This window comes from Melanerpes formicivorus, unplaced genomic scaffold (genome assembly GCF_026170545.1).
Source record: "Melanerpes formicivorus ecotype bairdi unplaced genomic scaffold, bMelFor1.0.p_v2 SCAF_7, whole genome shotgun sequence".
Taxonomy (NCBI): Eukaryota; Metazoa; Chordata; class Aves; order Piciformes; family Picidae; genus Melanerpes; species Melanerpes formicivorus.
Genome location: NW_027142359.1, coordinates 10,074,387 through 10,098,297, shown reverse-complemented (window position 1 = coordinate 10,098,297; position 23,911 = coordinate 10,074,387). Strand labels below are relative to the sequence as shown.

The window sequence follows — 23,911 nt, the reverse complement described above, 5'->3', positions numbered from 1 at the left end:
ACTGCGCGTGGGCGGGCCGCGCCCCGTGCTGCCCGGTGCAGAGATCGCTCAGGGAAGGGCTCCGGCGCTGGGGCCGCGCTGGCCCCTTTAGCCCGCGGCCTCGCCGACGTTCAGGTGAGGCGCGGCTCCGGGCGGGTTGGAGCTCTAGGAGGCTCGGTCGCTCGTCTCCTGTTGTGAAGCCGGCGGCGGGTCTCGTTGTGGGCCCAGCGGTGAGCGCTGGATGCAAGGAGGGAGAGGCTTTTCGGTGGGGGGCCGCTGTGCCTCGCGGGGCCGCCTGGTCCAGGTGGGACCGACGTGTCCTGCCTCCGCCTGTCAGCGCCTGCTCTCGAGCCGCCGGAGGGCGGCCCCGAGTGCGGGTTCGGCGGCAGTGCCAGCTCCTTTAGTACCGGCTTCGCAAGGTTGCAGCGGCCTTTGTCGCTGAGCCGCTTCTGAGCGGCCTGATGTGCTGGTAAATAAACAACACATGGTCAGCTTTAGAAAGCTATGTTTGTACTTGAAAACCGCTGTTTGGGCTGTAAGGTGGTACTTCGACTGCCTGGTAACCAAAGCAAGGCAGCCATACCCCACTAGCCTTTATGGACTGTCACTCTTGTGGCGATCACTCTCGTTTCTCTAAAGCGAGTCAGTAGCAGGAAGGCATTACATCAGGTATCTTCCATCAGTTGTGTTGTGCTTCACAAGATTTCTAAGGATGCAGCGAAACAGGCTTATTAATAGGAAAAGAATTAAAGAGCCTGCAGGTACACGTCAGGAGGGAAGTGTAGAAGGAGCAAGCTATAAATTGAAATAATTTGATTTTGTAACTTGTGGAATATTTAAACTGAAAAGGTATCAAGTAGTCTTACTTGGCCACTAAGCTGTAGTGTTTGCTAGTGTGGATCATCCCATTCTTTTTTCTACTCATTTTTTGAACAGAGGTTCCTTTATTGACCTGATTGCAAAGACAAATTTTACCTCATCTTGAAGTCGTGGCCTTTCTGTAGCTTTTTCAGCCTACTGGGCTGTTCCTGTTAGGTTCTTGCCAGCTGGCTTCAGGGCACATACATCCTGGGTTGCCATGGAAGGCTGCGTAACCTTCTCAGAATTTAGAAGAGCATGCCGAGTCTTGCGTCTCAAAAAGATCAGTTAAGAGATTTGAGTCCCTCTCTAAATTTTGTTTGAAAACTTCCCACGTTTTGTTTAGGTCACAATTCTAGTAACACAGACAATATAAGGGGAAAAAAAAAATGGTTATCCTCACAATGCAGTTCTAAATTCTTTGCTTATGTCGTTTTTATTGTGCATTTAAACTAACTTGTAGGCCTCTGCCAGTGTTCCTTCTTACTAGTTCTGTTAATGGTTACCTAGGCTTCTAACCTGTGGTTATGCATCCCTCTTGGGAGGGAAGGACTTTATATAGTTTCAGTTACTTCCGTATGAAGCTCAGACAAAACTTGCCTGAAACTTAAGACAGCTTGGACTAGTAGAAGCTTATTTGGGTTTTGTGGCTTTATTTTAAATGCTCTTGTAACTCTTTCTAACATCTTAAAACTGCTTTCTACAAATGAATCACTCCTGTCTAGATCTGGTAACTATGATCTTGATTGCAGTTAAGTGTTTTGTAGGCTTTTAAGGTTAACATTTCAATGAAATTGTTTACATTTAAGGAATCATTATAGATCTTAAGACTTTCTGCAAAATTAACTTATTGCTATTACTGTTCCTGTGAACGAAACAATAGGTAGATACCACCTGAAGAAAAAAGACATAACTTTTGTTTAGCAATTTAATAGCAAGTCAGCTATACAAATTATTGTGTTAAAATTAAAAAAGGGGGGAAAAAAGTATTATTCTCTGGAAGTCTAGAATGTTAGGAATGTGAAGTACAGGGAAAAAAGAAGGGAAAGAACTGGTAAGAGATGTTCTGAAACATACCATGGCATGGTAGGATTGTAAAGGAACCTCTGGAGGTGATTTAGTCTAACCCCCTGCAATAATGCAGGTCCACCTAAAGCAAGTTATACAGCAACACATCCAGGTAGGTTCTGTAAGTCTCTAGAGAAGGAGACTCCACAGCTTCTCAGGGCAGCTTGTTCCAGTGTTCTGTCACCTTCGAAATAAAGAAGTTTTTCCTCACGTTCAGATGAAACTTCTTGTGTCCCACTTTGCACCTGTTGCCCTTTGTCTTGATACTGGGCACCGCTGGCCCCATCCTCTTGACCCCTGCCATTTACAGCACTGATAAGATCCCCTCTCAGTTTTCTTCAGTCTTAACAGCCACAGGTCTCTCAGCCTCTCCTAAAAGAGATGCTCCAGTCTCCTCACCATCTTATAACCCTCTGCTGGACTCTCAGTAGTTTCCTGTCTCTCTTTGCACTGGGGAGCCCAGAACTGGACACAGTACTACAGATGTAGCCTCAATAGGGTGGGGGGAGGAGAATGGACTGGCTGATTACATTCTTCTTTATGCACCTTGAGATGCCTTTGACCTTATGGACTACAAGGGCACATTGCTGGCTTGTGGATGTAATGTTGATAATACTCAGATGTACTGCTATGTACTTAAATGTAGCATTGAACAGATTGTTAGTGTCAAGCTGCCTCTTGGGGACTCCAGTTTGTCAGTCTTTGAAGAATATAGGTTTGCACTTCTGTGCATTATAAAACTTTCGCTGACAGGAAGGGAATATTTTAATGTAGCTGAATTACAGGAAATACAAACAATACAAGATCTACAAACAAGTCTTTCTAAACCTTTATTTCTTTCCTATTTCTGTTTACTACACTTTTTTTTTGCTTTCATTGTCCTGGTAGTGTACTGTTAGGAATTTTATTCCTTTCATACCACACCTCCAAGCCTGTACCTTACACTACATTTTACTGGAGAGATCAACTTCCTCTTACCAGTTTAAGTACAAATAGTCAGTGTTTTGTGCTGAACTCTTCCCATCTGGTGTTCTTTCACATTGTATAACGTGCTCCATTTCCCAAACTGAAGATACTTGAGTGATTGTCTTTCTGGCTGGGAGAGGCTTGAGATTTAATATTATGTTAATTTGTGTTGTTGTCCCTAATAAGCAGAAGGAGAAAGGGTCAGATTTTTGTTCAGAACTCAGTAACAAAAATCTGCAGTGGTTTTGTGGTAGTATGATTTCAATTATGCTAAGAATAAACGAATCACAAGTTGCTGAGAACTGTCACTGAAGTCTGTTGTGACATTTAAACACTTAAAATTTGCAAATCTCATCCCAAATTGTGGGATGCATGGAAAGAAGGCAGCATGGTATTTTTTCAGTCTCTGAATGACATTATGTGGAAAATTGGAACTTGGCCTGATAAAAGATACATATATTGAAGATGTGAAAAATTACGAGCTGGTCTGATTTTGCCCTTTTTTGTTTAAGGCAAAGAGAGGATGTTCTTGTACTGTCATCTTGTACCTGAAATCTTAATCTTGCTATATTTAGAATTGTTTTTCAGTTGCCTGATTCGTTTTATTATGGGGATATTAGGTATAGTCTCTTTGCACTTCATGTTCTTTTCCTTTCTTATTTTGTCATAGTGTGGGATCACCTCACTTTAGGATTTAAATAGATAGCTTACTGTGGTGGGTTGAAGTTTCCTCCAGCATTAACTCAGCCAGACTAACTCAGAAGCAAATGAATGCTGTGTTTACAAGCAAAAACTACACTCTACAATGGAATGCAATGAAGATGTATAGAATATACAGTATTTACAATATTATATAGATATTTACAATTAGCAAATAACACGGAAACCCCACTGGTCCCCAAAAGAGAACAGGGAAGGTGCTCCACTTCTCCCACCCCTTCCCCCTGTACCAGAGGAAAAGAGGAATTGAGAGAAAGGAGTGTTAGTTCTTATCTGAAGGTCAGCCATAGAGTTGTTATCTCCAAGGCAAAGCAGAACAGCCAAGAAGAGACAAGAAAAGTAATGGGAATGGAAGTGTAATGTGAAGAGTTGTTATGATACAGCTGCTCTTATCTCAGATATTTTGTCCAATGAATTTGTTTAGAATAATACTTTGTTTTCCTTTCTACACCCGATAGTGATTTATTTATATTTTTTTACTTTTCTGCTTGAAATCTGCAGCTATGTTTTAAAGGCATAGCCTAAAACTGCCACAATCCACCTCTTCTCCGCAATTTTATTGGCTGCTAATACTATCCATCTAATTTAAAACAATATCTACAATAAGTAAATAAAGTTCATAGTCCGTTCTGTCTATCCTCAGATGTAGGTGATTCAGAAGTCCAAAAACCAGGAAACAAGGAACAGGAACTCTCAGTTGACCCAGGGCTCTCAAGGTTCTTAGGGTTTGTGCACCGTAGATTCGTCATGGATTCTTCCTTTGGGTGCAATGTTGTATCTGTACAACACTCTAAATTCAAACTCTCTTAGCTGAAGTTAGATTTCTTTGTGGAATGCACTGAATTTCACCATTCCCTTATATCACCCAGTAAGTGTGACCAGGATCTTCAGGAGAAACCACTCCTCGGACAGTTTAACCTCTCCTGAAGGAGAAAATACTCAAACAGTTTTGCCCAACAAATGCTTTTCTCTAACAACAGGAACTCTATCACCTTCTACCTTTCATAGTAAATCTGAGTGTGCAGGTCCAGCTGAATTCACTGAACCTCTACTATTTACACCCAATAGTGATTTATTTACATTTTTCTACTTTTCTGCTCGAAATCTGCAGCTAAGTTTTAAAGGCATAGCCTAAAACTGCCACACTTACATAAACTATCTGTAGGAGTATCCTTATAATAAAAGTGCCTGTGGTTACTCATGTTAGCTACACCCAGTTCTTCAACTTGCACACGAGGTAGTAATGTACATTAAGTAGCAAGCTGGTTTCCATCTAAATACTATTTCCCTTAGAAAAAAGGATTCTTTCTGGAAGGATAGTCTGTCTTTGAAGCACTGAGAGGTCCACCTTTGCACTATTCAACACCGATATGCTCCTATCACTCTAATATGTACATCTGTTGCTTCTTTGTGTTACTGTACTCTAATGTGCTAGCTGTTTGTTTGGGGTTTGTCTTAAATCATTCTAAGACTTTGTCACTATATGGCCTGTGTCATTGCCAGATGCCTTAAATATTCCTGTTTGCAAAGCTGTGCTATAGCTTAACTATGCCTAGTAGGGCACCTTCAGATTTGCTGAAGTTAATAGAGTGGCCTGGAACTGTGACAGTACTCTGCATATACTAGCAATGAGGATGTATAGTTTTTGTCACATATTGCATCATTCTTCTTGGTTTCTGGCATCTCTTTCTGCTTTTAATTATTCTTAGGAAAGAAAAAAGGAAAAAAAGTATTTGATTTCATTCAGATTGCTGGGTGAAAATACGGTGTTTAGAGTCACTGGAGATAGCGGATTCTGTCCAGAAATTTGACTGTCTAAAAAACCTGCAGATTATGCTGAGTATACTGATGTCTTGGACATTAACTGGATAAGAAGAGAGATGAAATAATTTCCTAGATTATGGAGTCACAACAAAAATTCTGTTCTTTTGATTTATAAAAGATAGTTGGCTGTGCCTCGGTCAGTTTGGTAATAAAATGTCTGTCTAGCCTTAAGCTGTCAGTTACAATTGTTTAATTCTCTTTCCACCAGGGAGCTGATGTTTCATATATAGAAGAAAGCTCTGTCCACATGGTTTGGGGGAGGAGAGGAAACTTCTATGTTCCTTCTTCTATCTATATACTGTAAGTGAAATTCCAGACTTGTGGAGCAGTGAGTTGGTAGGATTCCTTTTTGCTGAAATTCCGTCAGGCATGATTCAAAGCCAATATATTACCAACCCCTCCCATTTTAGGGCTGTATTCATTAATGTGTCTTAGTTTCATATGGGTCTGTATTTGTAAGTCAGCATGGTGGATATAATAGGGGCAGAAGAGGGAGTATCTGAATTAAGAGGATTAGACAGTGGTCTTAATTTATTTGCAGCTTGTATGATAAGCCTGATAGCATAGGATATGTTAGGCTGTGTCTTTCCTGTGCTCCATAGTGATTACAAGATCAGCAGATCTGCTTTATCAGATTCACACCTGGTAGGTGTGTCTGAGGTAGTTGTCTATAAAGCTCAGCTTTCCGGTTCTGTCCCTTAGGTTCAACCCTTTAGTGTTTTCTGTACGCAGTGCTTGGGTTGTATGCTGTGCAGTGCGCTCGTGTGCTGCTTGTGCTGTAGATGCTAAGCCAGTCCTTTAAAAGGAGCCCCATGCTTTATTCTAGGGCTATCTGCTCTGTATGTAAATCCATTAGGAGAAAAAAGAGTATTGCACAGGAGGTATTGTTCTATTGTTCCACATCATCACTGACCCTGAACAAAACCTCAGATTCTCTTCATCAGTGAAAGTGGTATCTGTGTGCTGCAAGCTAATCAGCTTTTGAGCTTCTGTCAAAAGTGGTGCAGAGGGGAGTTTTAAAATTAAGCTGCAGAGAGTAACCATACTGCTCTTAGTACATTTTTTTTTTTATATCTGTTCTCTTAACTAGTCACTTACTGTGCTGAAGGTGTGAAAAAATTAGCTTTTTCCCAACATGGCACATAGTTATTTTAAGGTTTGTTCACAGGGTACTACATTATTAGTGCAGAAATGCTAATGAGGATTTTTTTTTTCTATGTAAATTGAAAATTAAACCTGATACAGAATTTAGCTTATCTGTTTGTTTATTTTTAGGAGTCTATGTTAATCGAGGTATATTTTAAAAATAGTATTGAAGAGTAAAATTATGGTTTGTCTAATTCTGAATGTGTTTATATGGTGGTTTATACTGAAGGTCTGGAGCCAAGCTAATGTATATTTTAGTAATGGAATCATCAGTCTATTTTTGTTGTTTAGTGTGTCTCTTTCTCCATAGGGTATGCAAAGCTCTGTTTAATTTTTGATAATCCAGTTTGACGTTCTTTTCAGTTTTGAGGTTTTTTTCCACCCATGCTCCAGTTTTTTCCTGAAAAGAAAGTTAAACCTAGTTCACCACTGGGAAATTTGCCTTAATCCTGGGAGTCTGTCTCTGTAGCTAATTATTCCAAGGAAATACAATTTGTGCAATTGGTCTATCTCTATCCATGCCTTCCTTGATTAAATTTTGAATCTTTCAGTCAGTGTTGTCTTCATTTCTCAGATGCTCCTTTCCTGTAGCTTTGTGAAAAACAGCAGATGGTTAGGGAAGGCATTACTTGATTGTCTCCTTTAGGAAAAGGCAGAAAGAATCTGTTAGATACTGTTTGTCAGTCCTCAAGTCAGTAGTCAGCGTACATCAGCCAGTCAGCCATGTAGCTCGCTGTTGGTAAACAAAGCAATACTTCTGGTCCTCCTACAGACTCCAAGAAGAAAGGTGTGGATTGAGGCAAGGAAGCAGTGAAGCTGCTTCTCTGTCTCCAAGTATATTGTGATTACTGGTTCTGTATATTGCTAAGACATATCAGTATGGACTTTCTGTTACTCACCAATTAATTTTCACTTGTGTGGGAATATGGTATTCTATCAGAAATTAAAATAAAGAGACCTATCCTTGATGTTCAGTGTAACTAAGAACTGCAGGCCAATTGTCTGCTATTGTGCTAAAATTCATAGTAGGTAATGAAATTTTTCTGAAAGTAAAAATGCCTGAAAACATGAAATGCTTGTCCCAAAGTTGTAAAAATTAGGAAAATCAGCTCGCATAACAGGTTGTTGAGCAAGAAATTATAGCTATTGTTTTATTGCCATCAAGAACTTGAAATACACTGAACAGAATAGAATAGAATTAACCAGGTTGGAAGAGACCTTCAAGATCATTGAGTCCAAGCTATCATCCAACACTATCTAATCAACTAAACCATAGCACCAAGCACACCATCAAGTCTCTTCCTAAACACCTCCAGTGATGGTGACTACTATACCTCCCTGAACAGCCCATTCCAATGGCCAATAACTCTTTCTATGAAGAACTTCTTCCTAACACCCAGCCTAAACCTCCCCTGGCACAGCTTGAGACTGTGTTCTCTTCTTGTGGTGCTGGTTGCCTGGGAGAAGAGACCAAAACCCCTCCTGTCTACAGCCTCCCTTCAGGTAGTTGTAGACAGCAGTAAGGTCTCCCCTGAGCCTCCTCTTCTCCCAGTTTCAAACAGAATTGAATATGAGGGAGTATGGCTTTGTTCTGTAATTTTTCTTGAGAGTGAGTAAGCCTCATTCAAGTTTTTCCACTGAATTGAATCAGTGATACATGTGTGCTGTTAATGGAAGGTTGAGCAGTACTTTTGTGAGCATCAGCCATTAGGCCTTAGGTTCCTTTCTGAGGACATTGATAATAATTGTAGGAAAAATACTGAATAAATGCAAGCATGGTGGGGTTTCACTTCTTAGAGTGTTGTTGTGTGGGATTCCTTTCTGTATGTAACATTAATATTTTACCATATTTTTTAAATTCCATTGTAAAATTTGTAGAAGTTAACAGGTTTATGTAATTTCAGAGAATCAAGTTAATCACAGAGTTTAGTAAGGAATTCAATCTAAAACCCCCTTGCCATGCGAACCCCAAGCTTTTGCATTTATATAGCTTCTATATAAATATTTAATAGAAAAAGAACAAAAAGGTATTTTTTGGCAGTGCTAAGTACAGGTTTTAGATAAAGCGTTGAAATGAGGCAGTTAGCTCTTTACTGATGGTTTAATTGAAGATCCTTTAGCTGTTTATAGACAGAGTGGATAAACCCTATAGCTGTTCATAGGCAGGGTGGATAAATCCTAACTATGGCTCACCTTCTCTCCTAATAGAAGAGTTGATAAAGTGCATATTTTGCTTACTGTGGGATATAAACTGGCTGGTACATTTTATTCTCTGACCCGTTTTGCTTTATTTGATTTTTGGAGAGAGATGATGGTGTTTGGTTTGGTTTCGGTATCATACCGCTGTGTAATTAGTAACACCAGCTTCATTTTCCATTTCTGAAGGAGGCACAATCTTTTTTCTGTGTGCTTTTCTACAGTTTTTTGAAATTTCAAAAAAGCTAGGGCTGCCTGCATTTGACAGCTGGAATAGCAAAGCTCTGCATTTTAAAATGATGTCTGTAACTTCAGTTTTGTATTTGTGCTTTCCTGAAAGGAAGCTCTATAACATGGATATGGATTTTGCATTGTTCAGGGGTGTGGACAGAATAAACTCAATGCAGCTGCTTTGTGTTAACTTGGATATTTTTCCTAGTGAGCACCAAGTGCTTTTTTTCATGCTACATGAAGTTTTAAGTAAAAATGCAAGCTTGTGAGAAAGTCTGTTTTACAGCCAGTAGAGTAGAATTTCTCCAGAATTCTGTTACTTCACTGAACTTTTCTGCTGAAGTACTGTGTCCTGTCTGATCACCACCAGATCAGGAAAGGCTTGATTACACAGAGATATTCTGAACAGTTCCATGAGTTGGGAGAGCAAGGCTTAGTCTGCTGCAGTGTAATCCTTCCAAAGCCAGTTTACACCTGTGGAAGTGTTCATTGATTTCCACCTCTTGAATTTTGAGTGCACCACTCTAATCAATGTGCTTGTAAGTGTAAGCAGTAAAACATTGGCAAGGCTGAAGGCATAACTTAACATCCTAATGAGTTATGGGTAAAGGAAGCGAGATATGAAGACCAGACCCAGTAATTTTGTTGGATCTGTGATCGTGATGTGTTGCCCAACTTGGGTGAGTCAGTGTCACCATCCCAAGTCCAGGAATGTGCCGTATGACCAGTGAGGAGGGAAGAAGGCAGGAGTTGTGGTTCCAGCTGCTTGAAGATGGTGGCATAAAGGAGATGAAGATAGACATGTATGTCAGATAAAACAAAGCCATGAGCTGCTAATGTGAAATGTAATGCTAATTAACTTTTGAAATTAAATTTGGCTTTTTATTTAAAAAAAAAAAAAAAAAGCTTCTTAAAGGATTTAGTGAATTTCCATCACAGTATAAATATACAGCAAATTGCCACCCTCATTATTCCATGATCCATGGCACTTGTTGAAGTACACACTTCATAGCTTGCTGTGTGGTAATTTGCATGAGTGTATCCACCTGTGGAAGAGATCTTTCAATTCCATTGCATCTGATGAGCAGTAGGAATGTTCATGGGTGATTGCTGGAGATTGGGTGGCTTACAACTACCTGCTTGTATGAGTTATCTGATCTGAGGTTCGGACAAACTTCCGGAGAGTAAATACCCAGAACACATCTTCCCAGTCTGTGGGTTGCAGTGGTATTGTAAACTGTGTGTGTCACACTTTGTGATTGCAAAAATATACCTACGCCCGCTTGTGGGTGCCAAATAATTCTAATGGTGAGTGTGGAAGGTCAAAACAGACCATCCACATTCTTGCAGTCAAACAGATGTTAGAGGGTGCTGTCAAAGCAGAGTATGATCAGAAACATGAATCTTCATGGCTGCTGCTTGGTAAAACTAGTGAGACAAAAAGGCATGACCCACAATGACAATTAAATACAGAGAGGGTTGCATTTACTTCTGGTGACAGTTTTAAATAGGAGCTCTCTCCTTGTCTTTTGACATGTCTCTTGATAAAATATGCATTCATCAATTACACAACCATATGTTTACTTAAAAGGAAGGTAATACTAGCACTGAGCAATAAATATGTCAACTTTTCTACTAAAAATATGCCTAAAAGTGGGTAAATCTTTGAATACAGAGTTTTCTTTTCTGCTAATCTTTTCCCTGCCAGCCTAAATACATCAAATGCATGCTGGCTGCTTCAACCCCTTTGAAGAAGAGTTTTTATCCTGTGACTGTGCTGCAGCATTTTAGAATGTGAGGCCAGTTTAAAAAAGCAAACAAGCAATAAAACAATAAGAGAAAAACAGCAAACCCTACAAAATCCCCAAAGGCCTGTACCTCCCCCTTTTCTTTTGGGAGCAGGAAGGGGAAAGGAGAATATAGCTTAAATCTCTGCTGTCTTCTATGCTCCTAATGTTCCTGGTGGAATGATCTCCAGAATGGATGACCTCTAGATGGGATTGTGCCAACAAGTTCTGACCACTGTGGGACTTAAGCTTACTATCAGTTTCAGTATTACTGTTTACATGTAAACAAATTTGTGATGTTTTATCTTATGCCTGTCATTCTGTAGCTTTCATGCTTTAAGCTGTTTGCTTGGAACTTGGTGAAGCCAATGAATACTGTAACAAGAATAAATTAAAGTTTCCAACAGAAAAAGGAGCATTAGGTTTTGTTTGTTTAACCTCCTTTGCTTGCTTGCTTGCTTGTTTGCCTACAGGAATTGCCACATGTATGTAGAAGGCTTTGGCTCTGGCTTTAAGTTCTTGATTGATGCTTCCTGCTTAGTATGAGTAGTGTTATGCTTTTACATCATCTGCAAATGATTATGAGTTATTAGCTGACTATGAGACTTAAAGCCAAGCATCTTGTGTGTTCCCTTTGCAGAAGCACAGCCGAATGGACCTTAAAGGGCCACAGATGAAAGAACTTGAACACGTTGCTGAAGGTTTAAGATGTGTCTGACAGTGTCCTAATCTTAGTAATAAAGAAGAGTTTTTCAACAGGAGCTTAGGATATCTTTACTCCAGCTTATTAATATACATACTAACTGGAATGGTGTTCTGACCGCAGTTCTCCATAATAAAGTACTTACCCTACTACAGAACAATATTATTTTCTCTACTGATAATGCAACTCAATGGAGGAAAATAATGTTTTGATAAGCATGCCTGAGGATCGTTCTTTTCATGTGCGATACAGGTAAGACTGTATTAAGTTTATTATGGATGAGTAAGTGCTATTAATAACAGAACATAAACCAGTTGTAACAAATAGTTTGCTAACTCTGTTACTAGTGTTATTAAAACTGAAAGCTAAACCAAATTTACTTTTTTTTTCAATTTCTGAACTATGAAGCTTCCCATTTGTTATGCAGTAGATGATACTTCTGTAGTGACATGATTGTATAGTATTGGAAATGTGTGGTAACAGTAGTGCATGACTGTATTACTTTGTATTTCTGATGGAATGGTATGTAGCATGGTCTCTGCATGGTAATATTCACTCTCTTCTTCTGTCTTTTGGTCTGGATATGCAAATTATTGAGACTTGCCTGATAAACTTCTCTACTTGTTCCAGTTACTGCTTTTGTGAATAATGAATTTTTAGGTGCACTGTGACCTAGAGCAGTGTTTTCCTTGCTTAAAATAAATGAGATTTGATTGAGAGACCTGAACTGCTTTGATATCTTGGACTAAAAATGTACTATTACTGCAAGTCAAGAGGACGTGTGATTTGCTTTCTGACAGCATTTATCATTTTCCTTCTGGAATCCCCTTTACAGACATAGGACAAGATGTCAGCATTGCAAACTCGCTCTAATGAACCTGAACAACAGAGGCATTGTGGGGTGTGTGGTGTTTGGGATGGCTGGTGTTTGGAAGGGTAAATCTTGTAGCTTGTTCAATAGGAAGGGACAGCGCAACACTGGAAGTATTGTTTCAGAACACATAGAAAGCATCGTTCTTGGTATGTGCTCTCCCCCCACACTGCTACCCTGGTCATCCTTGCTTTGGAGGCCTTTTCCTTGCTAGCTAACAGGAACAAAGCACTACCTTTATTTGTCAGGCATTACATACTATGGCTTAAAACTAATTCTGAAAATGTTCCAGCAGTGTTAGCATGCTGTTGGATTGGTTCTCTTCATTTCATAGAAGTACAGCATTAGTTCTGCTTAACAGTGTAGTCAGCAGGAGGAGTTTTTCATGGACATTAAGAAAATTAGCAAACTCTATTTTATTCTTTGTTCTCTTTATTTTGCTAAAATATTTATATGGTGGCTTTGACAGCAGGAATCTCTAAGTGTGTGAGCATCATATTTCTTCTATGGGAAGTGTTTCTTGACCGTATCCAGCTCCCAGCATTCCTGTAACACATTTACCCATGCTGCAGCTCTTGATCCTCCCCAGATGGCTGCAGAAGACCCTTGAGCACTCTTTCATAAAAGCAGGAGCTGTTCAGAGTACTATTACAGAAGTAAATAGAAGAAAGCAAGGAAGCCAATTGTCTGCTGTAAATTGAAAAAGCAAAAATAACTTCAAAAAAGTTGGCAAGCACAATTAGGGTACTGCGTGCTGTATTTCAGTACAGGCTTGAATGATACTGGTTAACAACAAAAACATTAAACCTTTCTGTAAACAACTGGTTAAACCTTTCTGTAAGAGCAGTAATCTGATAAACACTTTAAAATCATCAGGGTGTAATCCTTCTAATTTTTTGTTTAAACATTAAACTTTTAAAAAATGTAAGCTGCAAATTCAGTGTATTCAACCTGAAATTTATGATGACTTCATAGCTGTAATTTGGGAAGATTTTACTTGGCTGCAGTTTCAAATCTTAATTCAGGAAAGAATAGGTCATAAATTACTGGTGTTATCTCTCAGTATTCAAAGTTTTTTTTACCTACAAGTGTTGTCCCAGGCTCGTTTGTCTCTCAGACTGCTCTTTCTTCCCACTGGTCTTCCAACAGAACTTTAAAATGAAGCTGGTGGCCTAAGGAAAGGCTTTGCTTTGTGTCTGTTTCTTACTGTGCAAGCTGTTCCTTTCTCCCCACAGTAGCTGACCAGCTGTAAAAATACTTACGCTGGTGTAAGAAAATTGTAATTTATTTTTTTATTATGTTTTTTTTAAGTGACTGAAAATAAAACACTGAAGTTATTAAATGAGACTAGTAAGTGATCTGTAGAGTAAATATTTGTAGAACTTGCTTATCTCGGCCTGCTAAATTCATACACCAAAACCTTGTAACTGTTCTTGTCCTTACTGGAGCAAAAGAATCTGCAATTCAGGTGTGTTGGTTTTTTGAGTACCTGTCTCTCTTGTTTTGTTTCAGAAGTTTGCCATCAATTTTAGTCTGACTAAACACAGCATAACAGTGAAAGTGTAGTTAAGTTATTTTTGTCAGTTGTATGCTTCTGCATTACCTATAAAACCCAAGAATTAGGGCAGAGTCAGAAATAGTCATCTTTACTTTTAGGATGCTGTGGCATCAGTAATTTTATGCATCTGAATTGAAGATATATAGGGTAGGTTTTGTATCTAGGCATGTTATGCATATTGATATGTTCCATAACATGTGTTCCACAAGGTTTCTCATCTGTCTTACCAGTTTTCTGTTCTTGTTAAGATGAAAACAGCTGAAGGAAAGGAGACTTTAAAATTGGAGAAAAACCAACAGGGAGATTAGGATGGAGGCATGTGCATAGAGGTTATATTGTTGTAAACAGAGATTCCAAAGAGAATGTGAAGGTCATAGGAGAACAAGGGGGGAAAAAAAAGGAAAGAATGAAAAAATAAAAGGAAGAAGAAAATAGACTGGGGAGGAGGGGAAGGGGGGGGGAAGGAAAAGTGAGCCAGGTAAGATAAAAAGCTTAGAGGGACAGATAAGGATGAGGTAGTTTTACAAATGAGGAATTATTCAGGAGATGCCAGCTTTTCAGTGAACAGGTCCAGGCAACTATAAACAGCATAACAAAATAAATGCCTGTATGAATATTTCCACACTAATGTCTGGAAGAACATTATCCTGCTTAGCAGGAACAGAATTTCATTAGAAGTAGACAGATGAATGGGTCTTGTTCCCCTCTCTCCTCTGCAGATTCAATGTGTCTTTTGTTTAGCCATTGGGTGTTGAATAAATAAGTAATTCAGTTCAGCCTGGGGAACAGAGAAAGTAATTTCATATGCTCCTTGTAACTATTTAATGACTTCCTAAAACATTGATAACCTCGCCCTGGCTAGCCTGCTGACATACTATTTAACCATTAGTAGTGACTATTAAAACAGTCCAAAGAGGTGACGGATTTTTTGACTGGAGAACACCTATGTACATTTTTGGGTTTTCTTTCAAGTGCTGATTTTCATAATGGTCCTTTTAAGTAGTGGAGGGAAAAAACCCCACCAACCAAACCAAAACTAAACTTTCTTGGAGTCCAATATTGTTACTTGATGGATAAGCCTAGCAAACTTTTAAAATAACTGAATGATGTCATAGTTCTTATGTAATGCAAATAAAATACTAATATTTGGTACCAGGAACTGTGGAAATAAAGATTTCTTTTTTTTTTTTTTTTTCTTTATTTTATGGCTTATTTAGGCTTGAAATTGTAGAAGCTCAGTAAGAATGGATCCAAATGGAATTACAGGTTTAATTTGCTCTATAGATTCTGGCAATCTGTAAACACAGTCTTTCTAGTGTTGCATTCAAGAGTAGTGTTAAATTCTGGGTTCTGTTTACCCAAACAATTGCTAATTACCATTCTCGTTTTTTTGCTGTAGTTCTGGTTGAATTGACACACTCTGTAATAACAGTTCATTTTCCTCAGACTGGGTATAAGCCTTAACTTCATTGTTATTTGTGTTCCCAACAAACTGGATGCAGTGTATCAGGAAAATTACTTGTCCACAGCATCCCCTGGTACTGGTCTTTGTGTCTTTCTACACTATGCTTTGTCCTCATTGATGAGGCAGCCTTACAAAACAGGAGTCCAGTGTAGCTTTCTGGTTAACATTGTCATACACACGTTTTGCTCTACCCTTTTCAACTGGTCAAGCTAAAATCTGAAGAACCAAATGTGGTTCTGTAATGGTCTAAGTCTTTGTGCTAAGGAGCACCATATTTTCTAGCCGTCACTTTAATTGGACATGTCAGTTAACATGAGGTGCCCGGAGAACACCTCTTCAAATAGGATTAAGATTACCCAACGAAGCCTTAAACCTTCAGTTGCTGATGGTGTAATCATTTTTGCCTGTACTTAACTGTACTTAATAATTTCTGCCCTTTTCTGACTTCCATTCACCACATGCACAACGCAATAAGAACCAGGTTGCATGCTCCAGCAAATGGCAATTCTTTAACTTGTTTGAGAAGCATTTCCAAACCTAAAAATACTGCTTGTGGTATGGATAACCAACCTGAGAAGTTGGGCCTGAGAAGAGCTTCACGCCCAAGTTCTCATTTACTGTCTGCATCTGTACCAGCTACCGAGCAGATAGTATTTTTGATTGCAAAGGTTAAACATGTCTGTCATCTCGTTGTGCTTAACTTGTGGAATGTCGAAGACCAGCAGGTATGGTACTATTTTGTGTTGGTAGCTTATTTTGCTTACAATCCAAATTCTTCCTGTTCTCTTGACTAAAAGATTTCCTTCTAGCACAGGTTCCAGTAGAATGTTGTGGAACCTATTTCTGTCTGATTTAGAAAAACATTAAGAATTGTAAACATTGCAGATATGTTAAATACAGCATCACTGTGTCTTGTTAAAACTGCTGTCTTCTGGTGTTGCTTTGAAAATAGCTTCTGAAACAGGAAACATTTGATTGCCGCTATTACTGATCTCTGCATACGAAGGGAAATGTTTTAGCAATCAAATTCTATAAATGCTTTGTTCTTATCAACAGGTAAATACAGAATTATGACTTAATGAGGATACCTCTAATTACATAAAATGCTCTTTTTAGGAGCATAAGCCCTCATGCTTACTGTGTAATCCATCTTGAAGAAAAATTCAAAACGATTTGCAAATCTACAGTTGGTGTCCATTCCTTGGCACTACGAACACACACTTTTTCAACACAGAAGAGCTTTCTTTTATAAAAGTCTTAAAATTATTGCATTTTGATGAGCACCTGAAAATGTATGAACCTTGAAAAATCTGGAGAATGATACTGCTTCAGATCAAGACCCTGGAATCTTCTTTTTCATCCTCCTTTCCATTCCCTTTGTCCCATCTTGGAACTGGAAAGTAGGAAATGGTTGAATGTGATTATTAACACTGAAATGTGACCTTTTGTACACGTCAATTCACAGTAGCAAAAATATGTCTGAATGGTTTTTGCTACCTGCGATTCTGTAATGGATTCTTTGTTCATTGTGTAAAATGCAGTCTGCAAATTCTGCTAGAGATCAATTCAGGAGTATCTTTTTTCACTGCTTGCAGTATTTTGTACCTGTGTAATGATTCAATTTTGTGTAATAATAATCTCATAATAAAAACTATTCCCATGCCTCCTGGAATGCTGACATCTCAGTAACTTGAATTGACATTTTGTTCTTAATTCAACCTGGATCATTTTTCTTCAGACTCAGATTTTTCATTGCAGTGCCACTATGGGAAATGATTAAGTATTGAATTATGTAAGACAGTGTTTTTTGGAAAATAGTAATGGTCTTTGGTACACATGAATATTTGATTTTTTAATTTTTTCCATGTGACATTTTGCAGGTAACTGTGGCATCAGTCTAAAAATACAAGTGCTTACATACTTCATAATCAGTATTTGCCAGGAATAGCTTTTAGGTTGCTATGCTGAAATTACCTAGATGGTGCAAGCTCTGCAGTTTTGAATCCTACAGGTGCTATGTATGGACAAAGCTGTGCTTGGATTTTCTCCCTGGTATATAAAGAAAGGAGAACATAAAGCTGAAGCTATTTGTTCTTCACAGCTGAAGTTGTACTTTCCATTTCCACAATTGATTCTGGGACATTGTAGTGCCAAGCTTATGGCTTGTAATGTGGTACTGACTCCCTGTCCTGAAGAGACCCTTGAGTAAAATTACTTCTTTAGAAATGAGGCTGTTGGACAAAGTACTACATCTAGAGTGACTGGTTCTTTTTTTTTACTTAAATTGTGCAGGATGGAGGCTTCCTGCCTAGAGCTGGCTTTGGAAGGTGAGCGCCTGTGTAAAGCAGGGGATTGTCGAGCTGGTGTGTCTTTCTTTGAAGCAGCTGTTCAGGTTGGAACTGAAGATTTAAAAACACTCAGTGCTATTTACAGCCAGTTAGGCAATGCCTATTTCTACTTACATGAATATGCAAAGGCCTTGGAATACCATCACCATGATTTAACTCTTGCAAGGTAATCATCTGTCTTTCTTTAACCACCTTCTGTATTTCATCCCATTCTTGTGAGACCAGCAGATAACTGTTCATCTTCCTACAAAACCCTGCTGTTACTACTGGATAGTGAGGGAATGTGTTGATGGCAGAGGGCTTAAGGTCTTGATTGCCCCTTAACCTGGGAGCTAATACTTGTTCTGGCACAATAATTGTAGCACAAACTGAGGCCTCACTGGGTTTGTGGGTAATTAACTGGCCTTTTAAAAAAATCCACCCTTTCTTTACCCTTTCCTCTTCCTAAAACAGTCTTTCTGGTTCTCCAGGATGTTAAGCTGGCTTTCTGTTAACTAGACAGAACTCATGTTTCTCTGTGTAAAACTCCCAATATTGTGACATCTAAACTCCCCATATATAAGTTAATACATGCATCTGACTACTAATGGTTTAGTATAAATCCTATAAAAGACACAGGCACCCAATGTACCTCACCTCAATTTAGGCACAAATCTGTCCTTCCCCCTGCCATAACTTGCTCAAGGGCTGTAGCCCTGTGGGGACTTCCTTTGTTGTGTTATTCCCCAGTATCTGAGTGGTTCAATGTCAGGTTTTTGCCTTAGTCTCATTTATCATAAAGAAATATGCAGCATTACCTCTGAGCTTTGTGTGAGACCAATGTGCTTATAAAGAATACAAGGCTATGACAGTCAAATGAAACCTCTCTTTCTGATGCTGGGACTATCTTTCCACATAATCTTCCTAAAATAAGCATTAGGGTTTTTTTTATATACATATTAAGTAGATAATCAATACCATCAATACCATCAATACTTGCAGTTGCACAAACAGCACCAACCAAATGACGTGTCTGTAACCACAACTGAATGTCTTTGTGAGTGCATTTTAGATATGAACTGACTGTATATGCATCTACATGGTTGTCACCTCTATTCATAAATTCTTCTAATTATCTACCATACATCGATTACCTGCCTGCTTTCAAATTCTACACTATTAACTGAGTGCTTTGCTGGTGCAATTTTAGGACAATTGGAGATCTACTGGGAGAAGCTAAGGCTAGTGGCAATCTGGGCAACACCTTAAAGGTACTTGGGAATTTTGAAGAAGCTATTGTTTGTTGTCAAAGACATCTGGATATTTCCAGAGAGCTTAATGATAAGGTAAGAATTTCTTAGGAATCTGTGAGTAAACTGCTAATCCACATTACTGAACTCTGTTGTATTGGTGATGAGTGTGCCACCTTTTCCAGGGAAGTAGATAGCATCTACTAGTCCGTTATCTCTTCTAGGCAGTAATAATATGTTAGTTGTAAGACAGTTGTTTGCACCTGGAAGATGGTAGGTGCAGATTACTAAATACCCTGTTTTCTGCTTGTGTTTTTTTGTTTTAAATTTAATTTTAAATGAAAATTGCTCTCAAGGATTATTATATATCGTGCTCCTCAGAAAAGGAGTAGGTGGCAAAACAATTTGATCGAAGAATGTGACTGGGTGGGAGTAAGGTGGGTGGCAAGAAACTGTCCAGAATGTGCAGAACATATGTTGACAACCAGCTAACAAACTTTTTCCCACCTGTGGATTTTTTTAATAGTTTGACACAACTGAAGTGTGCCTTACTTTACTTTTGGCTTAGGTTGGAGAAGCAAGAGCACTGTATAACCTGGGAAATGTGTATCACTCTAAGGGGAAAAACGTAGCTAGTGCTGGGACTCACGATCCAGGGGAACTTCCAGATGATGTGAAAAATGCTTTACAAAAAGCTGCAAATTATTACGAGTAAGTAGTAGCTTTAACTATTGGTGATGGAGAGAATGCTGCTGTCTAGTTCATTAGGTTATTGGGAGATCTGTGGTGTAATGAATTAACCTGTGGCACAGAACAGTGGTACCTGTGGATCTGTTTCCCCTTTTGAACTGGACGGCACACTATTTTTCATTAGTCCTCATTTTCAGTGCACCTCTTACTGCCTGGCAGGCCCTTCCCTTATGTTGGAAACCAGCAGTACTCTTGACACCAGACTGAGCTAACAGCTGTACCTGTAGATAATGCCGCTCTGTAACTAGAAGAGGGCGCAATTCACTATGAGGGTGGTGGAATATTGGAACAGGTTGCCCAGGGAGGTGGTTGAGGCCTCTTCCCTGGAGATATTCTATCTGAGGTTCGTGGTCTAGTTGGGGGTGTCCCTACTGACTGTGGGGAGGTCAGACTGGATGACCTTTGGAGGTCCCTTCCAGCCCAGCCCATTCTATGATTATAGGAATGCAATTCAGTTCCTTACAGGAAATGTCTCCTACTTATTGAAAGATTTATGGTTGCATAAAGGCTGTTAAATAGGCCAAAGTAGAAAGCCTCTACCTTTTACTTTATGAAAATAGAAAGAGTAAAAAAAATAATTAAATGACTGTGAGTTGAAAAGGCAAATCCTTGAAAAAGCCACTGGTGTCCTTCTCTGTTCCTCCAAAACAGGGAAAACCTTACAATAGTGACAGAGCTGGGAGACAGAGCAGCACAAGGACGTGCCTTTGGAAATCTGGGAAACACACATTATCTTCTGGGCAACTTCAGGAGTGCAGTTCTAGCCCATGAACAGGTAAATGCTGTGCTAGTAAAGAGTTCTGTTCTAGTGATCTCACTGCCCCTGATCTTAGTCACCTGTATAATGATGCAAGCTTTAAATCTTACTGACACAGCTTCAAGTCTGGCTGTTCTTGTCAAGCATTGCTGGCCTAAAGAACAGATGGAGATGCATGGTGGGAAAACTATGTGCATTTCTGAGTGCAAGTATCTGTTACAAAGTTCACAATTTAGTAACTAACGCAATTGTTTCACATTTTAAAGCGTCTCCTAATTGCTAAAGAATTTGGCGATAGATCAGCAGAAAGAAGAGCCTACAGCAACCTCGGCAATGCCCACATCTTCCTGGGTGAATTTGAAACTGCCTCAGAATACTACAAGTTAGTTGACTGTTTATAAACATACTTTATACCTCTTCTTGGACAGTTTACTTCTGTTGTGCTTGGTACTTTCACTGACTGTAGAGCTGCTGTTATTCAAAATCCACTTAGAAAAGAGCTGCATTTGGTTAGCAAAACCCTTGTTTTCCCCAAGTCGTTTAACTAGTCTGGTTCTTTCAAGGGCAGGGCAGCATTATTCTTTTGTATTTTCTTAATTTTTTTTGTTGCTTTAAATAGATTCTTCTCAGCACTGTACACAACTTTCTGTTGATAGGTGCTTCTCTTCATTCTAGACCCAAGTCTTAGCAAGTTATGTAGTGGTCTGAGTAACTAAGATGGGACAGTTCTCTCAGGTCTACTCTCCAGCTGAGACAGGTGGTGCATGTCACCAAGATTTTACATATGTAGTCAGTATTTTCAATTAAGACCTTTTGTCTCTATCTCTGCACCATTAAGCAGTCACTGCTGTAACTTGGGAAAATACAAGCATGGCAAAGATACCTTTTAGGTGTTATTAGCATCTTAGGTGGGTGTCAGAGCTTGGTGTGTATAGGTCTGCCTCACTCGTACTGATGGTTACTATACTTACTGTAATGTTTGTTGTAATGTACTAAACTGTTTCCAGTGTATACTGTCAGGAAAACAGCTATAAGGTATTGGTGAAGCAGTAAGTTAAAATCAGAAGATGGTGTTTGAGGGATCAGTCTGCGCTCTCATTAAGTCAGTGGAGATAGGTTGCAGTGGAGGGGAGTGGCAGAAACTCATCACTGAAGAGCAGCTAATTTGCCTGCCTGCTGTCCTCATTTAGTTTTATTTGTGTAAGGATTTCAGTTGCACAAGTACACTTCCAAACCCATCTCCTTATAGTGATTTTTGAGGTGACCAACCCTTCCTTTCAGGAGGACCTTACAGCTGGCTCGACAGCTTAAAGACAGAGCAGTGGAAGCACAGGCCTGCTACAGCCTTGGGAACACATACACTTTGCTTCAAGACTATGAAAAAGCAATTGATTATCATTTGAAGCACCTTGTGATCGCTCAGGAATTAAATGATAAGTAAGCCCTAAGAGACTGTTTAATACATGCATGACACTTAAACCAAATCCTGTTGCCTCTAACTCTGCTGTCATTGTTCTGTACGTGAAAGCTGAATTAATGGGAATTCCCTACAATGCTGGGCTGCAGTTTTCATACAGGGTGAAAAAAAGACTTGTGAAAGTACTGCAGCTAATGAGGCTGAGATGGACGAGGAATTGATGAATGACTGACTACATCTTCTGCCAGCAGTATCTTTGTAAATGAAGGGAAAGCAGATCTGTTTCCTATGACTTCATTATAATCATTCTGCATACCTTCACAAGAGTGTCTCCAGCTTTTCCACAAGTTAAGATGATGGGAAGGGATGGGGAAAGGAGAGTAATACAGCTGTTATGTATTACGATTTCTAAGGCCATTTTTTTATAACATTAGGTACAACTAAATTTTTTTACAACTTCTAAATGTACTTAACTCCCTAAGCAGAATATATGGAGAATAATACGGCAAGCAATCTGAGGAAAAGCAGAGGTGGTAGAATGTTCCATGATGCCTGCTGTGAGCTTAAACTTTTTTTTTGTCCCTTAGATTGGCTCATGTTTATGGTTATAGCCAGCTCACAGTTTTAAATACAGCACTTAATGTGTTGGTGTTGGAATGGTTTCTGGTGCCATCCTTCACGTCCCTTGGCATAGCAATCTTACTGCGAAAATCTGCCCCCTAGTGTTCAGTGGGGAAAGGTGCAACTGACAACGGGTTTATTTTTTGCAGAATTGGTGAAGGAAGAGCGTGCTGGAGTTTGGGCAACGCATACACTGCTCTGGGAAATCATGACCAAGCTATGCATTTTGCAGAAAGGCACTTGGAGATTTCAAGAGAGGTACAGTTTTCACACTCTGCTTATGCTGGCTGTTGGCTTTTGCTCTTCCTTGCAGTGATTTTGTGGAGATATGCCCATGCACGTGCTTTTGAATAGTGGAACAGATTCTGAATGATTTCTGAGCAAGTAGCTCAGAACTCAGTGTCAGCAGAGAACTCAAGTTAATAATCTAGCAGAGGTTATTTTGGACTTAGTTCTGTACCTTTTAGTTGTTACACAATTCATTAAAAAGATTTCCTGTTTCCAATCAGGAAAACTTTGTCAGGTTCCTTCTCCCAGAAATCTAGAGGACAGGGTTTGCTTTGTATTTACATAGGTGTGTTCTTCCTTACACTGATAGAGCTGCTTACTTTTATTTGCTTGCAGGTAGGAGATAGAAGCGGGGAACTTACTGCTAGACTTAATCTCTCAGATCTTCAAATGGTTCTCGGGTTAAGCTACAGCACAAATACCTCCATGATGTCAGAAAGCCACATGGTAGATAACAGTTTGAATGGTAGGTTCCAATTTCTGGAATACTTCCTAACAGAGGACATGAAAAAGAATCCATTGTTTTCATTGTTTTCTGAGTACAGATGGTTGAGTGTGCAGGCTTCCCCTCACCCCTGCAGCAGTAGAAGGGTTGTTTTTGCAGTAGTGGATCCCTTTAGCACCTCCTTCTATCATCTGGGAGATTTATGTCTGCTTCCAGATGGTGTCTTTTTTCTTCCTACCATCATAGCAACATTAGTGGTCACAGAACCCACTTCATTTTATGTTCTTCTGTCCAAAGATCTGTGTTACTTCTCCGTGTCCCAAAAAAGCAACTTACATAGCCTAGATCAGTGTGTTTTTGAAGGGTCCTTCTATTAGTCGTTATTTATTCTCTGTTGGTATTTTAAACTGCATTGTTTTAGAACTTGGAATTGCTGTACGTTGGACCTTATGTGAGTGCAGCCACAGCTTTGAAGGTGACACCACAAACCTTAATGATAAAAAGATGAACTTGATTCTTTTTTGAAGGTACCAGACCAAGAGCAGGACGCCGCCACAGTATGGAGAACATGGAACTTATGAAATTAACACCAGAAAAGGTTGGCACTTTCTTTCTGTCCTGCTGGTGAGACTGCAATGAAATGATTAGAAGGGTTTAAACTTAGATCAGTTATGAAGAGTCAGA

At 39.3% G+C, this 23,911-nt stretch overlaps 1 protein-coding gene across 7 annotated transcripts in view; it reads left to right on the top strand.

The window, feature by feature from the left end:
• The window catches only part of GPSM2 (G protein signaling modulator 2), a 30,306-nt gene that overhangs the window by 888 nt on the left and 5,507 nt on the right, over window positions 1-23,911 (top strand). For 2 of the 7 annotated variants that reach the window (XM_068140946.1, XM_068140941.1), the window contains exons 1-11: window positions 19-114; window positions 11,416-11,730; window positions 17,665-17,886; window positions 18,910-19,045; window positions 19,518-19,660; window positions 20,351-20,474; window positions 20,723-20,838; window positions 21,738-21,893; window positions 22,644-22,752; window positions 23,119-23,248; window positions 23,755-23,825. In XM_068140946.1, coding sequence (XP_067997047.1) covers window positions 11,669-11,730; window positions 17,665-17,886; window positions 18,910-19,045; window positions 19,518-19,660; window positions 20,351-20,474; window positions 20,723-20,838; window positions 21,738-21,893; window positions 22,644-22,752; window positions 23,119-23,248; window positions 23,755-23,825 — 1,269 coding nt within the window. In that variant the 5' untranslated portion in view covers window positions 19-114; window positions 11,416-11,668. Of the gene's footprint in view, window positions 1-18; window positions 115-5,623; window positions 5,716-11,415; window positions 11,731-15,239; window positions 16,098-17,664; window positions 17,887-18,909; window positions 19,046-19,517; window positions 19,661-20,350; window positions 20,475-20,722; window positions 20,839-21,737; window positions 21,894-22,643; window positions 22,753-23,118; window positions 23,249-23,754; window positions 23,826-23,911 lie in introns of those variants that run through there. The other 5 variants (XM_068140944.1, XM_068140942.1, XM_068140943.1 and 2 more) reach the window with 5 other exon arrangements.